The sequence below is a fragment of the Salvelinus namaycush genome, chromosome 20 (assembly GCF_016432855.1).
Source record: "Salvelinus namaycush isolate Seneca chromosome 20, SaNama_1.0, whole genome shotgun sequence".
Taxonomy (NCBI): Eukaryota; Metazoa; Chordata; class Actinopteri; order Salmoniformes; family Salmonidae; genus Salvelinus; species Salvelinus namaycush.
In genome coordinates, this window is record NC_052326.1 from 34,208,497 (window position 1) to 34,232,248 (window position 23,752).

Consider the following 23,752-nt stretch of genomic DNA (forward strand, 5'->3'; position numbering starts at 1 on the left):
TTCAAAAACCTCCTTCCTCTCCTCTCCCAGGTGGACATGCACTTCATGAAGAAGATTCCTACAGGAGCCGAGGCCTCTAACGTCCTGGTGGGAGAGCTGGACTTCCTGGAGAGACCTGTGGTGGCCTTCGTACGCCTCTCCCCTGCCGTACTGCTCACTGGCCTCACTGAGGTCCCCATACCCACCAGGTAGTCTACTGTGTTTGGTGTGTGTGTGTGTCTGTCTGTCTGTCCTGCTCACTGAGGTCCCCATACCCACCAGGTAGTCTACTGTGTTTGGTGTGTGTGTGTGTCTGTCTGTCTGTCCTGCTCACTGGCTTCACTGAGGTCCCAATACCCACCAGGTAGTGTTGGTCCTATTCTATGATTCTAATGCATTCATATGATAATGTTAGTAAGGGGATGATTGGCAAAAAGCAGTTGGTGACTGAGGTGTGTAGAATCTTCAGTAAATTAACAGAAAATGACAGACAATATTCTGGTCAGATAGGACAGCCACCCGATGCTTTCATAGCATTGTAGCGTTGCGTATGATAGCATAGTAGTATCCAGTAGTATCCAGTATTGTTAACCCAGTCACTGTTGCAGGTTCATGTTCATCCTCCTGGGCCCAGACGGAAAGGCTCAGCAGTACCACGAGATTGGCCGCTCCATGGCAACCATCATGACTGACGAGGTAAAGTTCAACAAAAGTCTACATTCTTCCTCTTTAACACTAAACATTCAGGGGGTAAATGGCAACTCTTGGCAACCCTAGATAGAGTTACAGAAAGTGCCAGTTTGTGTGCCAGATCTTTGTCCTTGTTCTGTGTCAGATCTCAGTTGGCACAGACAATTCATTACCTCCTATCTTTATCAGATCACTCTCTCTCTCTTTCTCCCTTCCTCTCTCTCTGTCAGATTTTCCATGATGTGGCATATAAAGCTAAGGACCGCAGTGACCTGCTGGCTGGTATAGATGAGTTTCTGGATCAGGTAACCGTTCTTCCCCCCGGGGAGTGGGACCCTTCCATCCGCATCGAGCCCCCCAAGAGTGTCCCCTCTCAGGTAATGTGACTATGGTAATGTGACTGTGGTAATGTGACTGTCCATTTGGCTATATCTTACTGTATGGTTTAAGTGATCCATTAAACAATGTGGAGCAAACATGAGCACCAGTATGCTTAATTTGTAATGGTTTGTGGCAAGGCTTTTTGTGATTGGGGTTCAAATTGTTCTGTTTGTTCCTGATTGGCTGCTGATGCTCATTGGGAGTTGTTTGATTGGTTGTGTGTGCAGGAGAAGCGGAAAATTCCGGGGATGCCCAACGGTACGACCTGCCCTGTGGAAGAGGAGTTTCACGCAGAACATCATGGTCCTGAGCTCCAGAGAACAGGAAGGTATGTTACTCTGAACAACAAACAGGGTTAGGAGTTAGGCTTAGGTTTCTGCTGCTGGGGAACTCAATCAATGCATAAGAACAAGGATCTTGCCCACAGTATTGCTATTTCTAAATAAAAGTGAATGTATTGTCTAAATGGAGACAAACAAGCAATATTTTTGTTCTTGTGACTTTGACTGAGTTATTTTTGTATTTAACTTTTTATTTTGCCTAATTGAGCTTTGAACTCATAAGGTGATGTATTGATATTGGTACTGCTCTCCTCCCACTCCTCCTCCCCCTCTCTTGTGTAGATTGTTTGGAGGTCTGATCCTGGACATTAAGCGGAAGGCTCCATTCTATCTGAGTGACTACAAAGATGGGTTGAGTCTTCAGTGTGTTGCCTCCTTCCTCTTCCTCTACTGCGCCTGCATGTCCCCAGTCATCACCTTCGGAGGCCTGCTGGGGGAGGCTACGGAGGGACGCATTGTAAGAACACACATATACAAATGTGACCGACCACCTCAATTTGGTCTTGTGCTGCAAAATTTGAAATTGTGTTTTTTACATTGGATAAAAGTAGAGACTCTCAGCTACAAAATGGTATATCATACACTGCAGTTGAGGAACAATGGGAAAGTAATTCTGCTTTGAAAGTTGATAAACTTCTAACCCCACTTTTGAGAAAATAGCCCTTGAATGTTTTGGTAAACCTACTGTGGAGCTCTTCTTTATCTACACCTATTCAGCATCGTTCACACCCTCTTAAGCCTTAGCCCCACCCATCTCTTTAAGGATTCACATGTGATGCCATGTGCTAAACAGAGTGAGTAAGGTAGTGTAGATAACAACCAGAGATTTCAAGACGAAAAGTGGTGAAAGTAGTAGCCTACAATAAGGAAAAACGCCAGGTAAAAATACACTTTATCTAGTCCTTTGCCTATATCCTAATCTGACGTTGGTGCAGGTCATGTTGTTTTTCACATTACCGCCTCTGGTAAACACACACTATAAATCTAAGGTTATTTGTCACATGCACAGGACACAGTAAGTGTAAACGTTACAGTGAAATGGTTACTTGCATATTTGCATAGAGCAATATCAAAAATAGAGTGTCTAGATAAAAATATTTTATAATATTTTATAATTATTATATGATGCTTACCCAGACACACTTGTCTAAACTGATGGCTCATGTGAAAGAAATGCAATCTGTAATCACCCCCCGACACACCTGGCTAACATGATGGGTCATGTAATCATCTGGCCAAGTGGAGTCTTTTGTTTAGACATGTAGCTAGTTAGCTAAACAATGAACCATAATCCCAACCAACACAGTACAAATGGGTTGTCATAGCTAGACACCATGCATGAAATGCTGTAGTATGAATCTGCAGGTAGCTAAAGCTAACCAACTAGGTTCAATGTTATAACTAGGCCATAGGCTCTAACTAGCAATGCAAATGGCTTTCTGAGATACAAATAATATTACTACACAGATCATACACGTAACGTTAGCTAGCGTGCCAGCAAGCTAACGCTAGCTAGCTAACAGGACGTTTTAACGTACAATAAAAAAAGTGACTTTCTGGCAAAATTAGAAACTTATAATATCTGAAAATGTAGCTACACTCAAACCCGTATACATGGAGGTACTCTTCACGACAGACTGGAACCACTTTAACTAAGTAAGTTGTCTTCCTGTGTCGTTTCCGTTTTGTTTGTGGCTACAGCTTGTTTGGCCCGTTGTGTCAAGTGACTCCGCTTCATACTGACCATTTGCAAAAAGTAGTTCATCACAACTTTTTCCCACTGATCTTTGTCGATGTCGCCTGCAATATTTAGGGCAGCAATGTTATTGAGAGCAGTAGCAACACTTTTGCAGTTCTCCATGGCTAACGTTATATCTTTAAAAAAGAGCTGTGGTAGCAAGGATTATATACACACACTGAGGAGCTCATGTTATAGACAGAAGCATGCTACATGGCAGACCAATCCAAACTCATCTCTCGGTATATCCAGCCCATCCATTATCTCAGCCAATCATGGCTAGCAGGAAGGGTCCTATCTTTTTCCATGGCTAAACCAACGAGGCTCATAATTTAACAATTGTATTCGTATTTATAGATGCTATACAAGTTTGTTATTAAGGCATATCAAAGTCCACATGTTCACGAAGGCATTTCTGCAACAACAACAAAAATATTTTGATCAGCAACCAAAAAATTATGTTCAAATGCCTATCCTGTGAAGTAGTGACATGCTACATACGCCTAGCTTCCTGAAACGGGTCACAAATATGTTCACACACACTCACAGACTCCTGCACTAGTGGTGCACGGGTCAGCTGTTTGTTCGCCCGCACCTGCCCGCAATTGCTAATAACCCATCCGCAAATGCGCAACTATATGTGATAAAATGAAAATCTGAGGCCCACACCCGACCCTAACCCGCTAATATAGAAAATGCACTGTAGGCTACAGTCAGAATCGGAGGGACGTTTTTTGTTGTTATTATTTAGATACAGTCCCTTCAGAAAATATTCACACCCCTTGACTTTTTCCACATTTTGTTATAGCCTGAATGAAAAATTTTGATTTTGTGCCACTGGTCTACAGAGTGGAAATATGTTTTAAGAAATGTTTACAAATTAATAAAAAATGAAAAGCTGAAATGTCTTGAGTCAGTAATTAGTGAACCCCTTTGTAATGGCAAGACTAAATTAGTTCAGGAGTAAAAATTAGCTTAAGTCACATACAGTGCATTCGGAAAGTATTCAGACCCCTTGACCTTTTCCGCATTTTGTTACGTTACAGCCTTATTTTAAAATATTTGTTTTCCCTCATCAATCTACACACAATATCCCATAATGACAAAGCAAAAACAGGTTTTTAGAAATGTTTGCAAATGTATTAAAGTAAATAAACTGAAATATAACATTTACATAAGTATTCAGACCCTTTTAGTCAGTACTTTGTTGAAGCACCTTTGGCAGCTATTAATGCCTCTTCTTCTTCGGTATGACGCTACAAGCTTGGCACACCTGTATTTGGGAGTTTCTCCCATTCTTCTCTGCAGATCCTCTCAAGCTCTGTCAGGTTGGATGGGAGCTGCACAGCTATTTTCAGGTCTCTCCAGAGATGCTCGACCGAGTTCAAGTCCGGTCTCTGGCTGGGCCACTCAAGGACATTCAGAGACTTGTCCCGAAGCCACTCCTGCGTTGTCTTTGCTGTGTGTTTAGGGTTGTTGTCTTCACCCCAGTCAGAGGTCCTGGGCACTCTGGAGCAGGTTTTCATCAAGGATCTCTCTGTCCTTTGCTCCATTCATCTTTCCCTCAATGCTTACTAGTCTCCCAGTCCCAAAATGTACCAAAGAAATTAACTTTATGTCCTGAATACAATGTGTTATGTTTGGTGCAAATTCAATCATGGTGGTGGCTGCATCATGTTATGGGAATGCTTGTCATCGGCAAGGACTAGAGAGTTTTATTTTGGATAGAAAGAAACGGAATAGAGCTAAGCACAGGCAAAATCATAGAGGAAAACCTGGTTAAGTCTGCTTTCCAACAGACACTGGGAGACAAATACACCTTTCAGCAGGACAATAACCTAAAACATAAGGCCAAATATACATTATACTGTAGTTGCTTACCAAGACGCCATTGAATGTTCCTGAGTGGCCTAGTTACAGTTTTGACTTAAAATGCCTTGAAAATCTATGGCAAGACTTGAAAGTGGCTGTCTAGCAATGATCAACAGCCAACTAGACAGAGGTTGACAGAGGTCGAGTTTTTAAAATAATTATGTGCGAATATTGTACAATCCAGGTGTGCAAAGCTCTTAGTGACTTACCCAGAAAGACTCACAGCTGTAATCACTGTCAATGGTGATTCTATTGACTCAGGGATGTGAAAACGTATGTAAATTAGATATTTCATTTTCAATAAACTTGCAAACATTTCCATCAAAAAAATTTACTTGGTCATTATGGGGTGTTGTGTGTAGATTTGTGAAGAACAAAAAGAGAAAGAAAATATTACAGTTTGATTTCAAACTGTAAGAACAAAATGTGGAATAAGTCAAGGGGTATGAATAGTTTCTGAAGGCACTGCATGTTTCTGGTTATAATTTCTGACATTTTGGTAGGCTATTTGTTAGTCAACGTGTCTATAATTAAATATATGCAGCTTCTCTTCTGTCATTATATGTTGCCATAGAAGACTAAATAAACCCTTGCTCACCAGAATAATGTCATAAATCGAAAGAATGAACGTTTTCTCTGTCATCTCTGTTTCTTTCGCAGAGCAAAGATGTTCAGGGACCAGGGAGAAAATACAATAACTCAACAACAACAAAAAACGGGAAAGATTTTCTGTGCAAAATTTCAAAATGACAGTTTGACTGGTTGCAAGGAAATTGAAAGCTGTGAAAACAACCCAACATGTTTCTTCTGATAAGATTTCAGTTCGGCTTGGATGCATATTTTATGTGGTTGAAATACTATCAGCTTTTATGATGCTGATAAAGATAGCACCTCTACAGATGGTATCTAATTGCGCATTCATATTCTCTCAAAATGCTGTAAGAAAGAAATCATATTTCTCCACTCCTGTTCCCAGATTCAAATTGTAGCCTACATTTGTTGTATAATTTCACTGCAAGAAATGCTTAATTCTACAGGAGTTATTATTACAGCTATGTGAGAGGTTATAGACCTACATTCAGTGTCCAGATTTCAGTTTCCATTTAACCCATCTAAACAGTAGGCTACAGTTCCCTTGACGTGTCATAGGCCTATTTCAAGTCCCGTCTTGTGACTGTCGAATTTGTATAGCGCCTTACAATCATCAAACATAACATAGCCAGCACTGCTATCATCCTCTTATACCACTTCAATAAATATTTTCTAAACATTACTTTTCTGGCACTCCCTTTTCTTTATTTTCAACTCTCTATTTCGCAGCTTTTCTCTTATTGAATTAAACTCTGACATTGTCCTTTTTGCCTCTGTGGATCGACATTAACTTTTTCTACCTGTCACCAAAAGCATTTGGCGATTGGCATGTAGGCTATTTGAATATCGTACAGTTAGGCCCGAAAGCTTGGGCTTATGCACTAATACCAGATAGCCTAAAATAATGAAAGAAAAACCTCAATGTTTCCTATATAAATTGTACAAGAAGGATATATATTCACTCAGCTGCCCTTCAACCACACAATATTGAATGACTCTAAACCCGTGCATCACTATCACACACACACACACACACACTCATGTACAGTCAGATCAAATCAAAATCAAATACATATGCATGCACGCACACACATACACTCTCACACACCAACACTCTCACTCACACCCTTTTGTCTTGCATACGTGTGTGTGTGTGTGTTTATGTGCGTGTGTATCTCAGAGTGCCATTGAGTCTCTGCTGGGAGCATCCATGACAGGAGTGGCCTACTCTCTGTTTGCTGGTCAGCCTCTCACCATCCTGGGTAGCACAGGCCCTGTCCTCGTCTTTGAGAAGATCCTCTTCAAGTTCTGCAAGTCAGTACATTCTCTTCATTATATTAATGTATTATTATGTACTATAATTAGGGCCTGACTTAATATTTCCTCTGACTGTCTCCCAACCCCCCTCCCTCTCTCAGGGACTATGACCTGTCCTACCTGTCTCTGAGGACCTGTATCGGCCTGTGGACGGCCTTCCTGTGTCTCGTCCTGGTGGCCACAGATGCCAGCTCCCTGGTCTGCTACATCACCCGCTTCACAGAAGAAGCCTTTGCTTCCCTTATCTGCATCATCTTCATTTACGAGGCTCTGGAGAAGCTCATCCACCTGGGGGAACACTACCCCATCAACACCCACAGCGACCTGGACAAGCTCACACTGGCATAGTGAGGACCAACACCTTCCTGTTTCTACCTTTTCTGTTTCTGTCTTTATTTAGCTGTTTCTTACTTTATTTACATTTTCTCATTTTGTGTCATTTAGTCCCTTTGAATTATTTCTACTATGTGTGTGAGAGTATACTTAAGAGTATGTTTTCTGTGGCTTAAGTGAATTCAATTGAGTATATCTCTCTCTGTAGCTGTCGGTGTGCAGAGCCTGATAACCTCAGTAATACAACCCTGGAGCTATGGAGTCAGAAAAACATCACTGCTTCTGCTGTGCCTTGGGCCAACCTTACTGTCAAGGTAACTCAGCCGACATACTCCCACACAAACAATCACAGGGACGGATTAATGCAGGGGCTTACCAGGGCTGAAGCCCCTGGGCCCAGGCCCATGTGGGGCCCAAAAGGCAGCAAAAAATAAAAAATAAAAGTATGATTAAAATAATTAATGAAATATATCATGTATATATTATATATGTAGTATATATTTTATAATTTTTCACTGCAACCACAGGAAGACTCAATGACTGTAGTCAGCCAGCTGCTGCCTGCTGCCTCGCTGCTAATCATCAGATGGGGGAGGAGAGGAGGTAGGGGGCCCACGTGGGTAACTGGGGGATGATTGGGTAACTGATTAATAAAAACAATTAATATGAATTACATAATAAATGAATATGACTGGCCAATTGTATGATTCAGGGGCTGGGCCCAAGCCTGTAGGGGGCACTAGAGGCTAAACAAAATGTATATATATAAAAAGATATATTCTTACAATTTTTATCCAACCACAGGAGCCCATGTTCAATGTTCAAAATAGACCACACAGCATAATTTAGCCACAAAGGATCAACAGTTAATAAAAAATAACTGTGGATTTAGTTTTATCACATAAATACAGGTCTCTGACAAAATGAAGGAAACCCCAACATAAAGGTCTTCAAAGGGTTTTGGGCACCATGATATGCTAGAACAGCTACAATGCTCCTTGGCATAGATTCTACAAGTGGACCTAAACCATGCCAGGAAAATGCACTGCACACCGTAACATATTTGTTTACTCAAGTGTTTCCTTTATTTTGTCAGTTACCGGTGTGCCTACAGTCGGGAAGGCCGCAGTTTGGGCAGCATGCCTGACAAATATAGGCTACAGCTTGTTGCGTTGAGGCCATAGACCTATAATCCATAGAATGATTTTGTAACCTGGCAATTTGACTGATAAACTCATGGGTAAACTAGCAATGGATGCCAGTCCTGACTTGAATCGGAACTGCCATCTATGGATACAATTTATATGGTTGGTTGCAACTGTCAGTTTGCCTTATGCAGATTTCAAAATACAATCGCGGAAAAACGCACAGTTTGGAAGCAAATGCCTACAAAGCCCCGGGGCCAATGATTTGTTCATCTGGCCCTACCCCCCCCCAATTTCGTGATATCCAATTGGTAGTTACAGTAATGTCCCATCGCTGCAACTCCCGTACAGACTTGGGAGAGGCGAAGGTCAAGAGCCATGTGTCCTCCGAAACACGACCCTGCCAAGCCGCACTGCTTCTTGACATACTGCTCTCTTAACCTGGAAGCCAGCCACACCAATGTGTCAGAGGAACACTGTACAGCTGGCGACCAAAGTCTGCGTGCATGCGCACAGCCCGCCACAAGGAGTCGCTAGAGCGCGATGGGACAAGGACATCCCGGCCAGCCAAACCCTCCCCTAACCCGGATGACGATGGGCCAATTGTGCGCCGCCTCATGGGTCTCCCGGTCACGGCCGGCTGCGACACAGCTTGGGATCGAACCCGGGTCTGTAGTGACTCCTCAAGCACTGTGATGCAGTGCCTTAGACCGCTGCGCCACTCGGGAGGCCCTCTATTTGATCATTGTATCACTACCCCACCTTACGAGGAAATACTTGTAAACAAGCATACACCAAAGTGTTAAGTAGGGGGCTGTCTGCTAGACATACCAATGCAACAAACAACAAATACCGTTTGGGGAGATGCTGTGTGAGATACTGCACACATTTTGAGCGGCTGTCTTTAGGTATCCTTTCGCAGAGGAAATATCGTAGCCTATGAGGTCCATCCGAGGCGTGATGATTGCTGGTTGAAAACTTAAATCAATACCCCGCCGGGATGACTTAAAATATAGTCAGCCCTGGCAATTTTTTAAGAGTTTAGTAAGAGCCTACTATACATGTCAAAGAAGATAGTGCCATGTCAAATTGCGGCTATATCCCACTCATGTTGCTGTTCAGCTATTCTGATGTTTCAGCCACCAGGTGCAGATCATATTTAGATTCAGTAGAAGCAGAGAAAAAGTGTCAGTAGTGTATGCTATGTCAGAAGTTGTCCAGGGGAGACTAGAATCAGCAATGGTGGGTCTGGGACGTGAACCCAAAACAGTTGCAGTGCTGTCTGAGCTATTCTATATGGTTTGTGTGTTTGTTAATCTTCAGGAGTGCATAGGTCTGCAGGGCCACTTTGTGGGTACAGCTTGTGGACACCATGGCCCCTACACCCCTGACGTACTCTTCTGGTCGGCCATCCTCTTCTTCGCCACTGTCTTCATGTCAGCGTTCCTCAAAGAGTGTAAGACCAGCCGCTATTTCCCCACCAGGGTAAGACAATACAAAACTGTGTAAATGTATGAAGCTCAATCTGAAGTAGATTCCAATGCAATGGTTGTGGCATTGGTGTTTGGAAGGGAAGAGGCTACAGTGTTAATTGTTCTATATGCTGGTTAATCTAGACCTATGTTTTTTGCCTGAGTTTTGGTGGACAATTTTGTATTGTTGCATCATCGAAGATCCCTTCCTGCTTTGTTCAGGTGCGGTCCATGATCAGTGACTTTGCGGTCTTTATCACCATTGTATTTATGGTCATGCTTGACTTCCTGATTGGAATCCCCTCGCAGAAGCTGCAGGTGCCCAGCAACTTTAAGGTAGGATGAAAAGATCACGGTTTTATATGTGATAGGTGGTTTATAAACTATCGAGCCGATCCATTCCGTACCCTGCTATCTCAGATATTTTATTTTTGTCTCTGTCTGTTCTACTAACTAGCCCACCCGAGATGACCGTGGTTGGTTGATCAACCCGATAGGTCGAAACCCTTGGTGGACGGTCTTGGCTGCCTCCATCCCTGCTCTGCTCTGCACCATCCTCATCTTCATGGACCAACAGATCACCGCTGTCATCATCAACCGCAAGGAGCATAAACTACTGGTGAGAGGAAGACAAGTCTGTATTTATTGGTCCCAAATATTATTTTACTAAGGACTGGGATGCCGTCACACTGTTGAAGGTATGGCAATGGCCACACTGTGGCCATTGCCCAATAGTTAGTCAGAACAAACTTGTTCTTAATGCAGCTTTGTTCTGAGGGCACAAGTCAGAATTTGAGTTAAGCCTTTGTTGGTCGATCTGTATGATCTTTCATGCGTTATTTTCCCTCCATGTATTTACCCCCTTCCCCTTACAGAAGGGCTGTGGCTATCACCTGGACCTGCTGATGGTGGGGGTGATGCTGGCTGTGTGCTCCATTATGGGCCTGCCCTGGTTTGTGGCAGCCACCGTGCTCTCCATCTCCCACGTCAACAGCCTGAAACTGGAGTCAGAGAGCTCGGCCCCCGGTGAACAGCCCCGCTTCCTGGGCATCAGAGAGCAGAGGCTCACAGGCCTGGTCATCTTCCTACTGATGGGCCTCTCTGTCTTCATGACTGGGGCTCTGCAGTTCATTCCCATGCCTGTCCTGTATGGAGTATTTCTCTACATGGGAGCCTCGTCTTTGAGGGGGATACAGGTAATGTCTTACAAAGCATGCACTTCTACAGCAGCAACACACACACACATTTGTTGCCATTATAAGTCACTGTCGTACAATTCCAATGTTATCTTTCCTCTCTCAGTTTTTTGACCGTCTAAAGTTGTTTGGTATGCCAGCTAAGCACCAGCCAGACTTTATCTACCTGAGACACGTTCCCCTGAGGAAGGTGCACCTGTTCACCATCACCCAGCTCACCTGCCTGGCCCTGCTCTGGATCATTAAAACCTCCAAGGCTGCCATTGTCTTCCCCATGATGGTAACAATTATACTATGGCACAGAGCATAGCAGTACTGTGGTATTGCTTCTTCTAAACCTATTTATCCCGATTGGTCTCATTGAGCAAGAATGGTATTAGCTTTGGGAATCTCTGTGTAAATGGCTAAAAGTATTTTGTTGTATCATTGTATTGAATGTCATACTTGTGAAATATCACATCTGGCAATATGCGTGTATGTGTGTGCGTGTGTGTGTGTGTTGTGTAGGTTCTGGCTCTAGTGTTCATCCGTAAGTTGTTGGACCTTTGCTTCACTAAGAGGGAGCTGAGTTACCTGGACGACATAATGCCTGAGAGCAAGAAGAAACAACTGCATGACGCCTCCAAGAATGTTGACATTGAGGTACTCCATCTATTTACAGTATGCTTTGATCCTATAGCATTCAACACAACTGGTTTTGGAACATGGAGGTCAACTTTGCTTTGTCACCACTAGAGGCAGTGTTGTATGGGGTATGGTGTATTATTTGACTAAAGGCTGAAATACACTACACAATTTTTGCAGGGTGTACGGGCTCTATCCATCGGAGAACCTCTCCCATTTAACGATTTAGTCAAGCCAAATTATTGTGAAATAGTACATATACCTCGCGGAACCTCCGAATAGACAATCGGGACAGAATTTTCATATATTTGCTAGGCATGGAGGAAGATGCTGTGTGCTTTTATCTGCATTGCTGTCAGGGGTGTAGTGCAGCCGGTATACAGTGGAGCAACGCTCCTCCACTTCTCAGAATGGTGCTTGTTTAATAAAGTTTAGGCTAAAGTTGAATCAATATGTCTCACAAGATCTCTTAATGATTCATTAGTATTTTACATAACAAACCATAGTATAACGTTACGCTCTACTGCCAAGTAATTAGGCTACTTGTGACATTTTATTATGATTGTGCTGAATAGTCGCATTTATATTCTCATGTGGCCAGAACTCAACAATGCACGCCACTAGGCTTAATATGCTTTGATTGAAACAAAATACAAGTGGAAGTATAGCTTCTTAAACTCCCTCTGCTCTAAAATGTGATTAAACAGTAGTTAGGTTGCTAAGCCTACATCATTCAAGATGAAGATGGAAACGCTTATTCCCCTGAAACTGATTGGGATCAAATGGTTGGCATGCAGCATGGACATTTCACCCGTAAAAGGTGAAGAATTATCATTCACGATTGACAGTGATTATGGCCTAAAATGTATAATAAGGTTGGCTTAATGAGGTGTTTTAGGATTTTAAAACTAGAAACATTTATTTGAGACACTTTGTGTAGGCAAGGCAATTGTTACATTTTGGATGATGCATTGTAGGCTATGTATATTCAAAAATTATATTCTACAACAGGCTACATTTCGGAACCAAATTTCATTGAGAAATGAATTGATTGTTATGTGCCAAAAAAACTAAGACAAAAGCAAGAATGAAGCGAATTTTGGCATGCAACTGGTTATGGAAAAGAAGACAATATGGAGTGTTGATTTTGTAGAAAGAGCTTGGGGTAAGAACACATTTAAATGTGACTTGTAACATAGCCCAGCAGACCAGCTAGCTTGTGTGTGTGTGTGTGTGTGTGTGTATGTTTTTGTGTGTGATGAACTTGTGAGACAGGTAAAGAGAACCTTTATAGTTCTGAGTAGCTGATTGGCTAACAGTGGGACATGCCTTGCATCTGCTCTGAGCATTGTTCACACTTGGCCGATTATATTCAACATTTGAAATTATCGTGATGCCAAGTGCCCAGGAGCCTGTGACAGCCATCAACCACAAATCAGGTATGTTTTACTCCAGGTTTGCTCCGGTTTCTCGGCAGCCTGTAGATCGGGTTAAAAACATGTAGTGTCCGCCAACCGTAACACTCTTTCTGCTACAGATGTAGGATCTTAATTTGATCACCCTGTTGCAGGTAAACGTTTTACTTGTAGTGTATTTGCTGTTTAAAATGGCTTCTGACGTTTGTAATTTCCACTTAGAAAATGTTTCCTTACGAAAAATGGATCAACCTCTAATTAATGTTCATAAATTATAATTCACATAATAATTCACATTTCCTGTTGCTGCAGGATTAATTTCCTGCTGTAGCAAACTGTCTCTAATTAAGATTAACATCTGTACCTGACATATCATCACTATATTCTTCTGTGTGTGTGTGTATGTGTGCATGTGCGTGTGTGTGTGCAGCAGGATGAGGAGATTCTGGGTACAGCAGTAGAGGATAAGACCTCTGTCCATATCGCCATGGAGAGCAGCAAGCTCCTGCAGTTCCCCAAAACACACGACCTCAGGTAACACAGACACACACTTATGAGACACATACACACACTTACAGTGAGGGAAAAAAGTATTTGATCCCCTGCTGATTTTGTACGTTTGCCCACTGACAAAGAAATGATCAGTCTATAATTTTAATGGTAGGTTTATTTGAACAGTGAGAGACAGAATATCAACAAAAGAATCCAGAAAAACGCATGTCAAAAATGTTATGAATTGATTTGCATTTTAAATGGGGGAAATAAGTATTTGACCCCTCTGCAAAACATGACTTAGTACTTGGTTGGAAAACCCTTGTTGGCAATCACAGAGGTCAGACGTTTCTTGTAGGTGGCCACCAGCTTTGCACACATCTCAGGAGGGATTTTGTCCCACTCCTCTTTGCAGATCTTCTTCAAGTCATTAAGGTTTCGAGGCTGACGTTTGGCAACTCGAACCTTCAGCTCCCTCCACAGATTTTCTATGGGATTAAGGTCTGGAGACTGGCTAGGCCACTCCTGGACCTTAATGTGCTTCTTCTTGAGCCACTCCTTTGTTGCCTTGGCCGTGTGTTTTGGGTCATTGTCATGCTGGAATACCCATCCACGACCCATTTTCAATACCCTGGCTGAGGGAAGGAGGTTTTCACCCAAGATTTGACGGTACATGGCCCCGTCCATCGTCCCTTTGATGCGGTGAAGTTGTCCTGTCCCCTTAGCAGAAAAACACCCCCAAAGCATAATGTTTCCACCTCCATGTTTGACGGTGGGGATGGTTTCTTGGGGTCATAGGCAGCATTCCTCCTCCTCCAAACACGGCAAGTTGAGTTGATGCCAAAGAACTCCATTTTGGTCTCATCTGACCACAACACGTTCACCCAGTTGTCCTCTGAATCATTCAGATGTTCATTGGCAAACTTCAGACGGGCATGTATATGTGCTTTCTTGAGCAGGGGGACCTTGCGGGCGCTGCAGGATTTCAGTCCTTCACGGCGTAGTGTGTTACCAATTGTTTTCTTGGTGACTATGGTCCCAGCTGCCTTGAGATCATTGACAAGATCCTCCTGTGTAGTTCTGGGCTGATTCCTCACCGTTCTCATGATCATTGCAACTCCACGAGGTGAGATCTTGCATGGAGCCCCAGGCTGAGGGAGATTGACAGTTCTTTTGTGTTTCTTCCATTTGCGAATAATCGCAGAAACTGTTGTCACCTTCTCAACAAGCTGCTTGGCGATGGTCTTGTAGCCCATTCCAGCCTTGTGTAGGTCTACAATCTTGTCCCTGACATCCTTGGAGAGCTCTTTGGTCTTGGCCATGGTGGAGAGTTTGGAATCTGATTGATTGATTGCTTCTGTGGACAGGTATCTTTTATACAGGTAACAAACTGAGATTAGGAGCACTCCCTTTAAGAGTGTGCTCCTAATCTCAGTTCGTTACCTGTATGAAAGACACCTGGGAGCCAGAAATCTTTCTGATTGAGAAGGGGTCAAATACTTATTTCCCTCATTAAAATGCAAATCAATTTATAACATTTTTGACATGCGTTTTTCTGGATATTTTTGTTGTTATTCTGTCTCTCACTGTTCAAATAAACCTACCATTAAAATTATAGACTGATCATTTCTTTGTCAGTGGGCAAACGTACAAAATCAGCAGGGGATCAAATACTTTTTTCCTTCACTGTACCTACGCACACACACACACTTACATATGAACACGTACACCCTTATGAAGACACACACACTTACCTACGAACACACACATACGTGATGGTCGAGATAGCTTAGGCAGTCGCTACTGGGCGCTAGATCTGCACTATCGTCTAGGATTGATGTGCATTCCCGGTAATAAATCAAATCTAATTTTATTTGTCACATGCTTCGTAAACAGCAGGTGCAGACTAACAGTGAAATGCTTACTTCCCAACAATGCTGAGAGAAAAAAAGAGAAATAGTAGTGTATTTGGTTAACTATTTAGCAGCCTTATGGTTTGGGGGTAGAAGCTGTTCAGGGTCCGGTTGGTTCCAGACTTGGTGCATCTGTACCGTTTGCCGTGCGGTAGCAGATAGAACAGTCAATGACATGGAAGGGCTGGAGTCTTTGACCATTTTTTGGGCCTTCCTCTGACACCGCCTGGTATAGAGGTTCTGGATGGCAGCTGTAGAACTTGGTGCAGCTGTAGAACTTATTGAGGATTTGAGGGCCCATGCTGAATCTTTTCAGCCTCCTTAGGGGGAAGAGGCGTTGCCGTGCCCTTTTCATGACTGTGTTGATGTGTGTGAACCATGATGTGGACACTGAGGACCTTGAAGCTCTCGACCTGCTCCACAACAGCCCTGTTGATGTGGATGGGGACGTGCTCAGCCCTCTGTTTTCTGTAGTCCACATTCAGCTCCTTTGTCTTGCTGATGTTGAGGGAGAGGTTGATGTCCTGGCACCACACAGCCAGGTCTCTGACCTCCTCCCTGTGGGCTGTCTCATCGTTGCAGGTGATCTGGTTTACCACCGTTGTGTCGTCTGCAAACTCAATGATGGTGTTGGAGTCCTGCGCAGCCATGTAGTCGTGGGTGAAAAGGGAGTACACTTGTGTGTGTGCAAAAGCATCATTTCCCGCCTTAACTATCTGTAACTGTTCCGTCAACATTTTCGTAATTTCGGATGTTGCACACCCTTGGCTCAATGCGGTTGTTAAGGAGGGAAATGATGCCTTTGCAGCCTGGATGGAGGATGCTTTATGTACTAGCCAGTGCACGGGGGAGTGTATTACCGGGAATGCACATCAAGCCTAGTTGATAGTGCAGATCTAACACCCACTATTGGCTGCCTATGCTATGACATCTAGTGGACAGGTAAGTCTTGGTTCATGTCTTTGCTCACTGTCTGTATGTGGTGTCTTTTGATGGTACAGTAGAGGTTTCTTCATTGCACCGCTTGTTGAGTACTAACCCCCTCAGACTCCACCCTCCCCTTCTTCCCACCCCCTCTGACCTCTGACCCGTTGCTTTAACCCCTTCCTCCCCAGGTGTGACCCCTCTGACATTAACATATCTGATGAGATGTCTAAAACCACCGTGTGGAAATCCCTCAACGCCAACCAAAAGGACAGTCGCATGGGGGCTGCTAAGAAGGCAAGGCCCTATCCCTCTCTGCCTCTTTCTTTTTCTACCTTTCTCACAGTCACAGTCACAGTTTTTTTTGTTTTTTTTTAACCTTCATTTAACTAGGCAAGTCAGTTAAGTTTTTATTTTATTTACAATGACAGCCTACTGGGAAACAGTGGGTTAACTGCCTTGTTCAGGGGCAGAATGACAGATTTTTGCCTTGTCAGCTCGGGGATTTAATCTAGCAACCTTTCGGTTACTGGCCCAACACTAACCATTAGGCTACCTGCCGCCCCTGTCTGGTGCATTGCATGTCTCCATTTTGCCCACTGAGGTTACTGTCTCTCTGTTTTCTCAACTCTCTCCTCTCCTACTTGCATTTTATAGAATCAGTTGTTTGAGTTTTTAATATTATGATAGACAAGTGGGAAATTGGATCTCCCTCAAACTGGATTTGCCATGGTATATTATTAACCATGTCTCTCTGCTCTCTATCTTTCTCATTCCTTACTTCCCTCTGTGTGTGTGTGTGTGTGTGTGTGTGTGTGTGTGTGTGTGTGTGTGTGTGTGTGTGTGTGTGTGTGTGTGTGTGTGTGTGTGTGTGTGTGTACTTCTCTCTAAAGGATTGAAATTGAAGGTCTGGAATTTATAGATCAGTGAGAGAGTGGAACCAGATGACTACAGAGGCTGTGAGCTACACTTCAATAAGCCAGACACATAGGTCATAGAGCATTTCTAATGCCCCCTTGTGTTTTGGCTCACACACATCTTTAACCCAAACACCTCCTCTACAATACCGGGACCCCAAGATTCTCACCAGCTCCCCCCCCCTCCCCCCCCCGACACCTAACGGCTGCTCTCATACACCCCAACACACACACATTCCCTCAAACAACCACAACCACAACAAACCTTCAGAACAGCCTTGCTGTGTCTATGAGAATGCTCCTCCAAACCCAAACCAGGTTATTTTCTAAATCACAGTGGCTCTACTAGTATGTTATCTTTACTTTAAAGAGTTGGTCATTTTCTTTACTGTACCATAAGTGTGTTTTTTATAACGTGGTGGTCTTGTCAAATTAGTATATTATTGGATCAATAATGTAGAGATATTTAACTTTGGACATAAAATCTGTGTCTGTTTTTGTGCAACGTACGATATGATAATATTGCTAGAAGAGACCGTACTTCAGTTCAACCAGTGAAATCAATAATTTGATTATGCGCTATAATAATCTGTTACCTTTGTGGATATATCTGTGTTAAATATAACTGTTCAGATTGGAAGCTCCTGTACAGAATGTATGTGATCTTCTGTTTCTGTCCATGTGTTTTACCTCAGTTGACCTCTTTGGAATTGGGAACTCTTGTCAGGCAGTATGGGTAGGACCTTAAGTTTTTCCAGATCACGTGATCTGGGTTGTTCCTGATCAGGTCACATGGTCGGGAACAACACACAGCGCCTAAGTATGGGTAACACTGTAAAATGTTAGAAGCCAGAGGGGAGTAGCAGTGGAGCCTAGAGCAGTACAGGACCACACCTAGAAATTACTCACAGAAATGGCCAGAATACACACCTTTTGACTGTGTGTGTGCAATTCTGAGATAGTTTAATATGTGTGCATCCATAATTCATCGGCAAAACCAAACATGCTGAATATGAGCAATAAATTAGCCCAAATGAATGGCCCTGTGCAGAAGATCTACCTACCACTGAATCTACCTAGACTAAACACACTTACTGGACCTGATTGTAATGTTTCAATGACCTCCACGTTTTGAGGACATTTAATTTCGTTGATAAACCTGTCCATTTCTTCTCAAAGGTGCATCATTCCTCCTTCCTCTACTCTCTTCTGTTGATTACTGATCTCAGATCTGTAATTATATTAAGGAATGAAGGAAGGATGTATTTGAACAGCACCCTAATCCAGTAAATTGGGACCACATCCCTTACTGTGATGTGTGCTCTTTGCTCCTAGGGCCAGTTGGGAGGCCAGAAAACATACTGGCACAGTATTCCTCAATAACATACAATTCATTTGTAGTTGCACATTGTATAGATATAGTATATATAATATATATGTTTTATTTTCAAGAAACTGAGTAAGAGATTATGTATGACAATAATTTATTACAATAATTTATTTTAGAATATGAATGTTAAAAACGGTCACTTTCTGTATATAGTATAATAAATGGGACAATGTGTTAACAGGAAGCCTAATGAATGCAGCACAAAAAGCATCTAAATACTAACGTAATAGGAATGACTCCACTAGAATATATCCTCCCATGTTTACAAGATGTTTCCCACCACTAAATCCAACTGCCTACTACTGAGAAACTTCAGGAATGTGTCCAAAATGATGATAATTGTAATTTTGATGATGATTGTCATGATCGTTATCATTTCTATACATCCCCATGACTAGTGCCAAAGTGGCTTTAAGTACAGTCTACATGCAGTAATAATACCCGTACAAAGATCATGAGAGATACAGCATCTTGCTTCAGATAAAGCCATCATTGTTTGTCAATAGTCATCTTGACATGGATCACCCAATGGGTCCAATAGATTACATTCCTCTTTTTTCCAAACCTGATGGAAATACTAATGTATGGAATGTAAGAATTGTACTGAGAATTGTACTCATTGTACTCATTGTACTGAGGAGTAACTAGAAAACATTGTATTGTTTTTGATACAATGTGGTGATGTTTTGCCTCTGTGTGTTATACCTCTCAACTTCCTTTTAAATCATCCAATCATTTTGTTTCTTTGTCCCAGACAACAGTATGAAATGACTTTGAGAATAAGTAAAAGTACAGTGTGACACAAACACAATAAAATATGAGAATTCAAACAATATAAAACAGCAACAGTCAAACACTTAAAATAGCCAAACTTGAAATACACAAACCACAAAACATACAGTGAAAGCAGAACATACATTTAGAGAAAGAAACAAAACTGAAAATGTGATTTAAAAGGCCCGGGGCAGTTAAAACATTGATTTTCCTGTGTTTATATATATTTACACATTACTAGGTTTGAATAATATTATGAAATTGTGAAAATTATGATAATAAAACTTTTAGTGTAAGAGCTGTTTGAAAAGACCGCCAGAAATTCCAGCCTGTTTTGGTGGGATGGAGTTTTAGCCTGCCTGGTGACATTAATAGACCAATAACAAAGATAGTTTTAAACCTCTGACAATAACAGTTGGATTTCACTTTTCCCTTCCCCACTCAGACCACTCCCAAACAGTCCTAGCAAAATTTTTGCTTGAGAAATTGCTCTTTGCTAAGTAGCTATTTTTGTTTCTTTTTCACAATTTAATTGAAAACAATCACAGAAAGTTTCTTAATTGACCCTTAACTAAGCCCCACCCCAGAATTTTGGGGAATCAATCTCAGTGCTCCAATGGATAGCAACTGTAGTTGCTCACGTTTCAAACGCATGAAAGCCAATGAGAGCTATGGCAAAACTGAGGGTTTCATCAAAATGTAGCTAAATTGTTTCAATGGCTAAATAACAATGCACCAGGGTTACTTGCTACTTCCTGCAATGCAGAGCCTGTTGGAATATTTTTTAAATCCTAATTATACTTTTGTTACATTGTTGGCTAGCTCAGCTGGTTAGCTAGCTCTGTCTCATTGACCACCAAACATTGCTAACACTAGCTAGCCACTTATTATAACTTTTTTTCTCAAAATGTATGTTAGCTAGCTAAGTTATCTATATTATGAATACAACTATAATCTGCTGTTGACATCAGGATTCGACTTGAGATAACTAGTTAGCTCCAAAAGTAGTTATAGTAGTAGCTTTGACTGCATGACAGTGCATTCAGAGCCATCCAATCTTCCACAAACTTAATTGTACCAGGTTCCCGTGAAGCAATTGTAATGACAGTCCACCACAACATACCCAATAGTCTCCTGAATAGCAAGGGTAGTTTGTGTTTAATTTATTGTGTATTAAAAACACAGTTTAAGATTGTTGTGAGTGGTTTTCTCCAGTAGTTTGACTGGGGAATGGAGCTTCCTGGGAAAATGTTGTCATAGGTTGCAACAGTAACCAAGGGGGGCAGGGCTTAGCAAAGGGTCAATTGTTACCTAGAAATGATTTGATATTGAGAAAAAAACGGCTACATTGGACCTGTAAGAAAGCAGAGCTACTGTACATTCACACACTGTTAGTGGATGTGCTCTCAGAAAAGACTTGAATAATTCAGCAAAGCAATCTTAAAAATGACATGATTAGTTTTATGTGATTGAGAAATAAAAACATCTATTCAAACAATGTGTTCTTCTATGTATACAGTGCCTTCAGAAAGTATTCATACACCTTGACTTATTACACATTTTGCTGTTACAGCCTGAGTTCAAAATGGATTAAAACATGTTCTTCTCACCCATCTACACACAATAGCCCATAATGACAAAGTGAAGATATATTTTTAGAAATTTAGCAAATGTATTGAAAATAAAGTACAGAACTATCTAATTTACATAAGTATTCACAACCCTGAGTCAATACATGTTATAATCAACTTTGGCAGCGATTACAGCTTTAAGTCTTTTTGGATAAGTCTCAGCTTTGCACACCTGGATTGTACAATATTTGCACATTAATATTTTTTGAATAATGTAAGTTCTGTCAAGTTGGTTGTTGATCAATGCAAGACAGCCATTTTCAAATCTTGCCATAGATTTTTAAGACTATTTCAGTCAAAACTGTAACTAGGCCACTCAGGAACAATCAATGTCATCTTGGTAAGCAACTCCAGTGTATATTTGGCCTTGTGTTTTAGGTTACTGTCCTGCTGAAAGGTGAGTTTGTCTCCCAGTGTCTCGGAAAGCAGACTGACCCTCTAGGATTTTGTCTGTGCTTAGTTCTATTCCGTTTATTTTTATCCTTAAAAACTCCCAAGTCCTTGTCGAAGACAACTATGCCCATAACGTGATGCCACCACCACCATGCTTGAAAATATGAAGAGTGGTACTCTGATGTGTTGTATCTTTGTAGTGACTGCATGTATTGATACACCATCCATAGGGTAATTAATAACTTCGCCATGCTCAAAGGGATATTCAATGTCTGTTTTTATTGATTTTTTTTTACCCATCTACCAATAGGTGCCCTTCTTTGCAAGGCATTGGAAAACTTCCCTGTTTTTTGTGGTTGAATTTGTGTTTGAAATTCACTGCTTGACTGAGGGACCTTTCAGATAATTGTTTGTGTTGAGTACAGAGATGAGGTAGTCATTCAAAAATCATGTTAAACACTATTATTGCACATTGAGTGAGTCCATGAAACTTATTATGTGACTTGTTAAGCACATTTTTACTCCTAAACTTATTTAGGCTTGCTATAACAAAGGGGTTGACTACTTAATGACTCAAGGCATTTCCGTTTTTCATTTTCCATTAATTTGTACAATTTTGTAAAAATGTAATTACAGTTTGATATTAAGGGGTATTGTGTGTAGGCCAGTTACACAAAATCTCAATGTAATACATTTTAAATTCAGGCTGTGTGAATACTTTCTGAAGGTACTGTATGTCAGTACGTGCTGCCCCAGCTGTTCTGTCGAGTGTGTGTGTGTGTGTGTTGAGACTTTGACTTTGTCCAGTGCAGTGCAGTCAGTGTCACTGTGTCCTCACCCTCACCCCCAGTCTCAGACTTTTTCTCTGAGATCATACACTTCTGGTATTAGCTGTGTTTACCCAATGTGATTGAGTGTGTCCGCTCCTCTCTTCCTCCCATCCTTTCCTACTCTCCTCTTCTCCTTCCCTCCATGTAGTGAGTAGATGAGTCATAGTGTACAGTGTCAGACAGTGTTTTTCTGATGAATACAAGATTGGCCTTGTGTCCACAATTAATTTAATAGACAAGGTCAAAGAGAAAGAGAGGGATGAGAGGAGGGGGCGGGGTGAGAGAGAGAAATTAAAGAGAGGGTGAGAGATACAGAGGGCTTAGAGAGAGAGATTTTCAGGGAGAAAGATGCCTTGTCTGAAAAATATTGAAAGCTTAGTCCATAGCAAAATGATTCTAAATGTTTTATATGTGTAATGTCATTTTTGATTATGGAAACATGGGAAATAAACCATACATCTTTAAAAGTATACTTGTTGTTTGTGTCATTGCATTTAAATTGTATTTTAGGAGGGTAAGGTTTGAAGTGTTTTTTATGAATTGTGTAATTCAATACTGTCTCTAAAGTAATAATCCCAACCTCAAGAGGCAGTCTTATTATGCCACTAGATGGCGATGCCTCATAGAAAGTCAAAGGCCCTGTTATTAAATAACTTTTTTTAATGAATACTTTTTGACATGGTTTCATTGGTGAAAGCCAAAAGATGGAATTTCTACCCAATCAAATACAATACATGATCAGTGAGTTTCGTAAGCAGGAAGAATGCATTTTGTAAGTATTTAACTGGGCCAAATATGTTTAGGAGGCCTGACATAAGTCATGCATTGACTGAGGGAATCTCTATCTCTCTCCTGAGGTGAGTCCCTGAGTGTGGAGTTTAGACATCTGGAGGTAATCCATCTGTCAGAGAAGAGGAGTAGGTCCTGATTACAAACAGCTGGTGGTGCTAAGTCCTACCCAATCACAAAGCCCCTCTCCTGTGATGTCAGCGTCAGGGCAGGGTGTGGCTATGGACACTAGAACAGAGAGGAGGGGATCAATGATGAAGCCGTACGAACACTCAGCGGCCAGTTCACAAAAATGGTTAGCTCCTACAGACAGTGAGTCACGTGGCCGTGGCAGACTGGCACTGAAGCATTCAGTTACTGTTCGATTGAACGTTAGAATGGGCAAAACGAGTGACCTAAGTGACTTTGAGCGTGGTATGATTGTCTGTGCCAGGAAGGCCAGTTCAACAGTGTCTAGGGTTTACCAAGAGTGGCAGTGGGTAAACTCGTTGATGAGAGAGGTCAAAATGAGAATGGCAAGAATCGTACTAGTTCCCCCACCTCTTGGAGCATACTGATTATTACATAGAAAGTGTAATATTAATAATATAATAATGTTAGTAATA

The 23,752-nt window shown here is 41.8% G+C and overlaps 1 protein-coding gene and 1 non-coding gene across 2 annotated transcripts in view; both read left to right on the forward strand.

The window, feature by feature from the left end:
• slc4a8 (solute carrier family 4 member 8) overlaps positions 1 to 18,080 on the forward strand; it is a 59,302-nt gene extending 41,222 nt beyond the window's left edge. Inside the window, exons 9-25 of the mRNA XM_039015379.1 lie at positions 31 to 188; positions 588 to 675; positions 900 to 1,046; positions 1,278 to 1,378; positions 1,674 to 1,848; positions 6,773 to 6,906; positions 7,011 to 7,256; positions 7,451 to 7,556; positions 9,711 to 9,872; positions 10,082 to 10,195; positions 10,317 to 10,478; positions 10,735 to 11,055; positions 11,162 to 11,335; positions 11,563 to 11,697; positions 13,528 to 13,628; positions 16,615 to 16,720; positions 18,036 to 18,080. Coding sequence (XP_038871307.1) covers positions 31 to 188; positions 588 to 675; positions 900 to 1,046; positions 1,278 to 1,378; positions 1,674 to 1,848; positions 6,773 to 6,906; positions 7,011 to 7,256; positions 7,451 to 7,556; positions 9,711 to 9,872; positions 10,082 to 10,195; positions 10,317 to 10,478; positions 10,735 to 11,055; positions 11,162 to 11,335; positions 11,563 to 11,697; positions 13,528 to 13,628; positions 16,615 to 16,720; positions 18,036 to 18,080 — 2,475 coding nt within the window. The remainder of the gene's footprint in view (positions 1 to 30; positions 189 to 587; positions 676 to 899; positions 1,047 to 1,277; positions 1,379 to 1,673; positions 1,849 to 6,772; positions 6,907 to 7,010; positions 7,257 to 7,450; positions 7,557 to 9,710; positions 9,873 to 10,081; positions 10,196 to 10,316; positions 10,479 to 10,734; positions 11,056 to 11,161; positions 11,336 to 11,562; positions 11,698 to 13,527; positions 13,629 to 16,614; positions 16,721 to 18,035) is intronic.
• On the forward strand, positions 9,298 to 9,438 carry LOC120065766. Its single transcript, XR_005478717.1, has one exon. It is a non-coding gene; the product is annotated as a U4 spliceosomal RNA (small nuclear RNA).
• Positions 18,081 to 23,752: the final 5,672 nt, after the last annotated feature.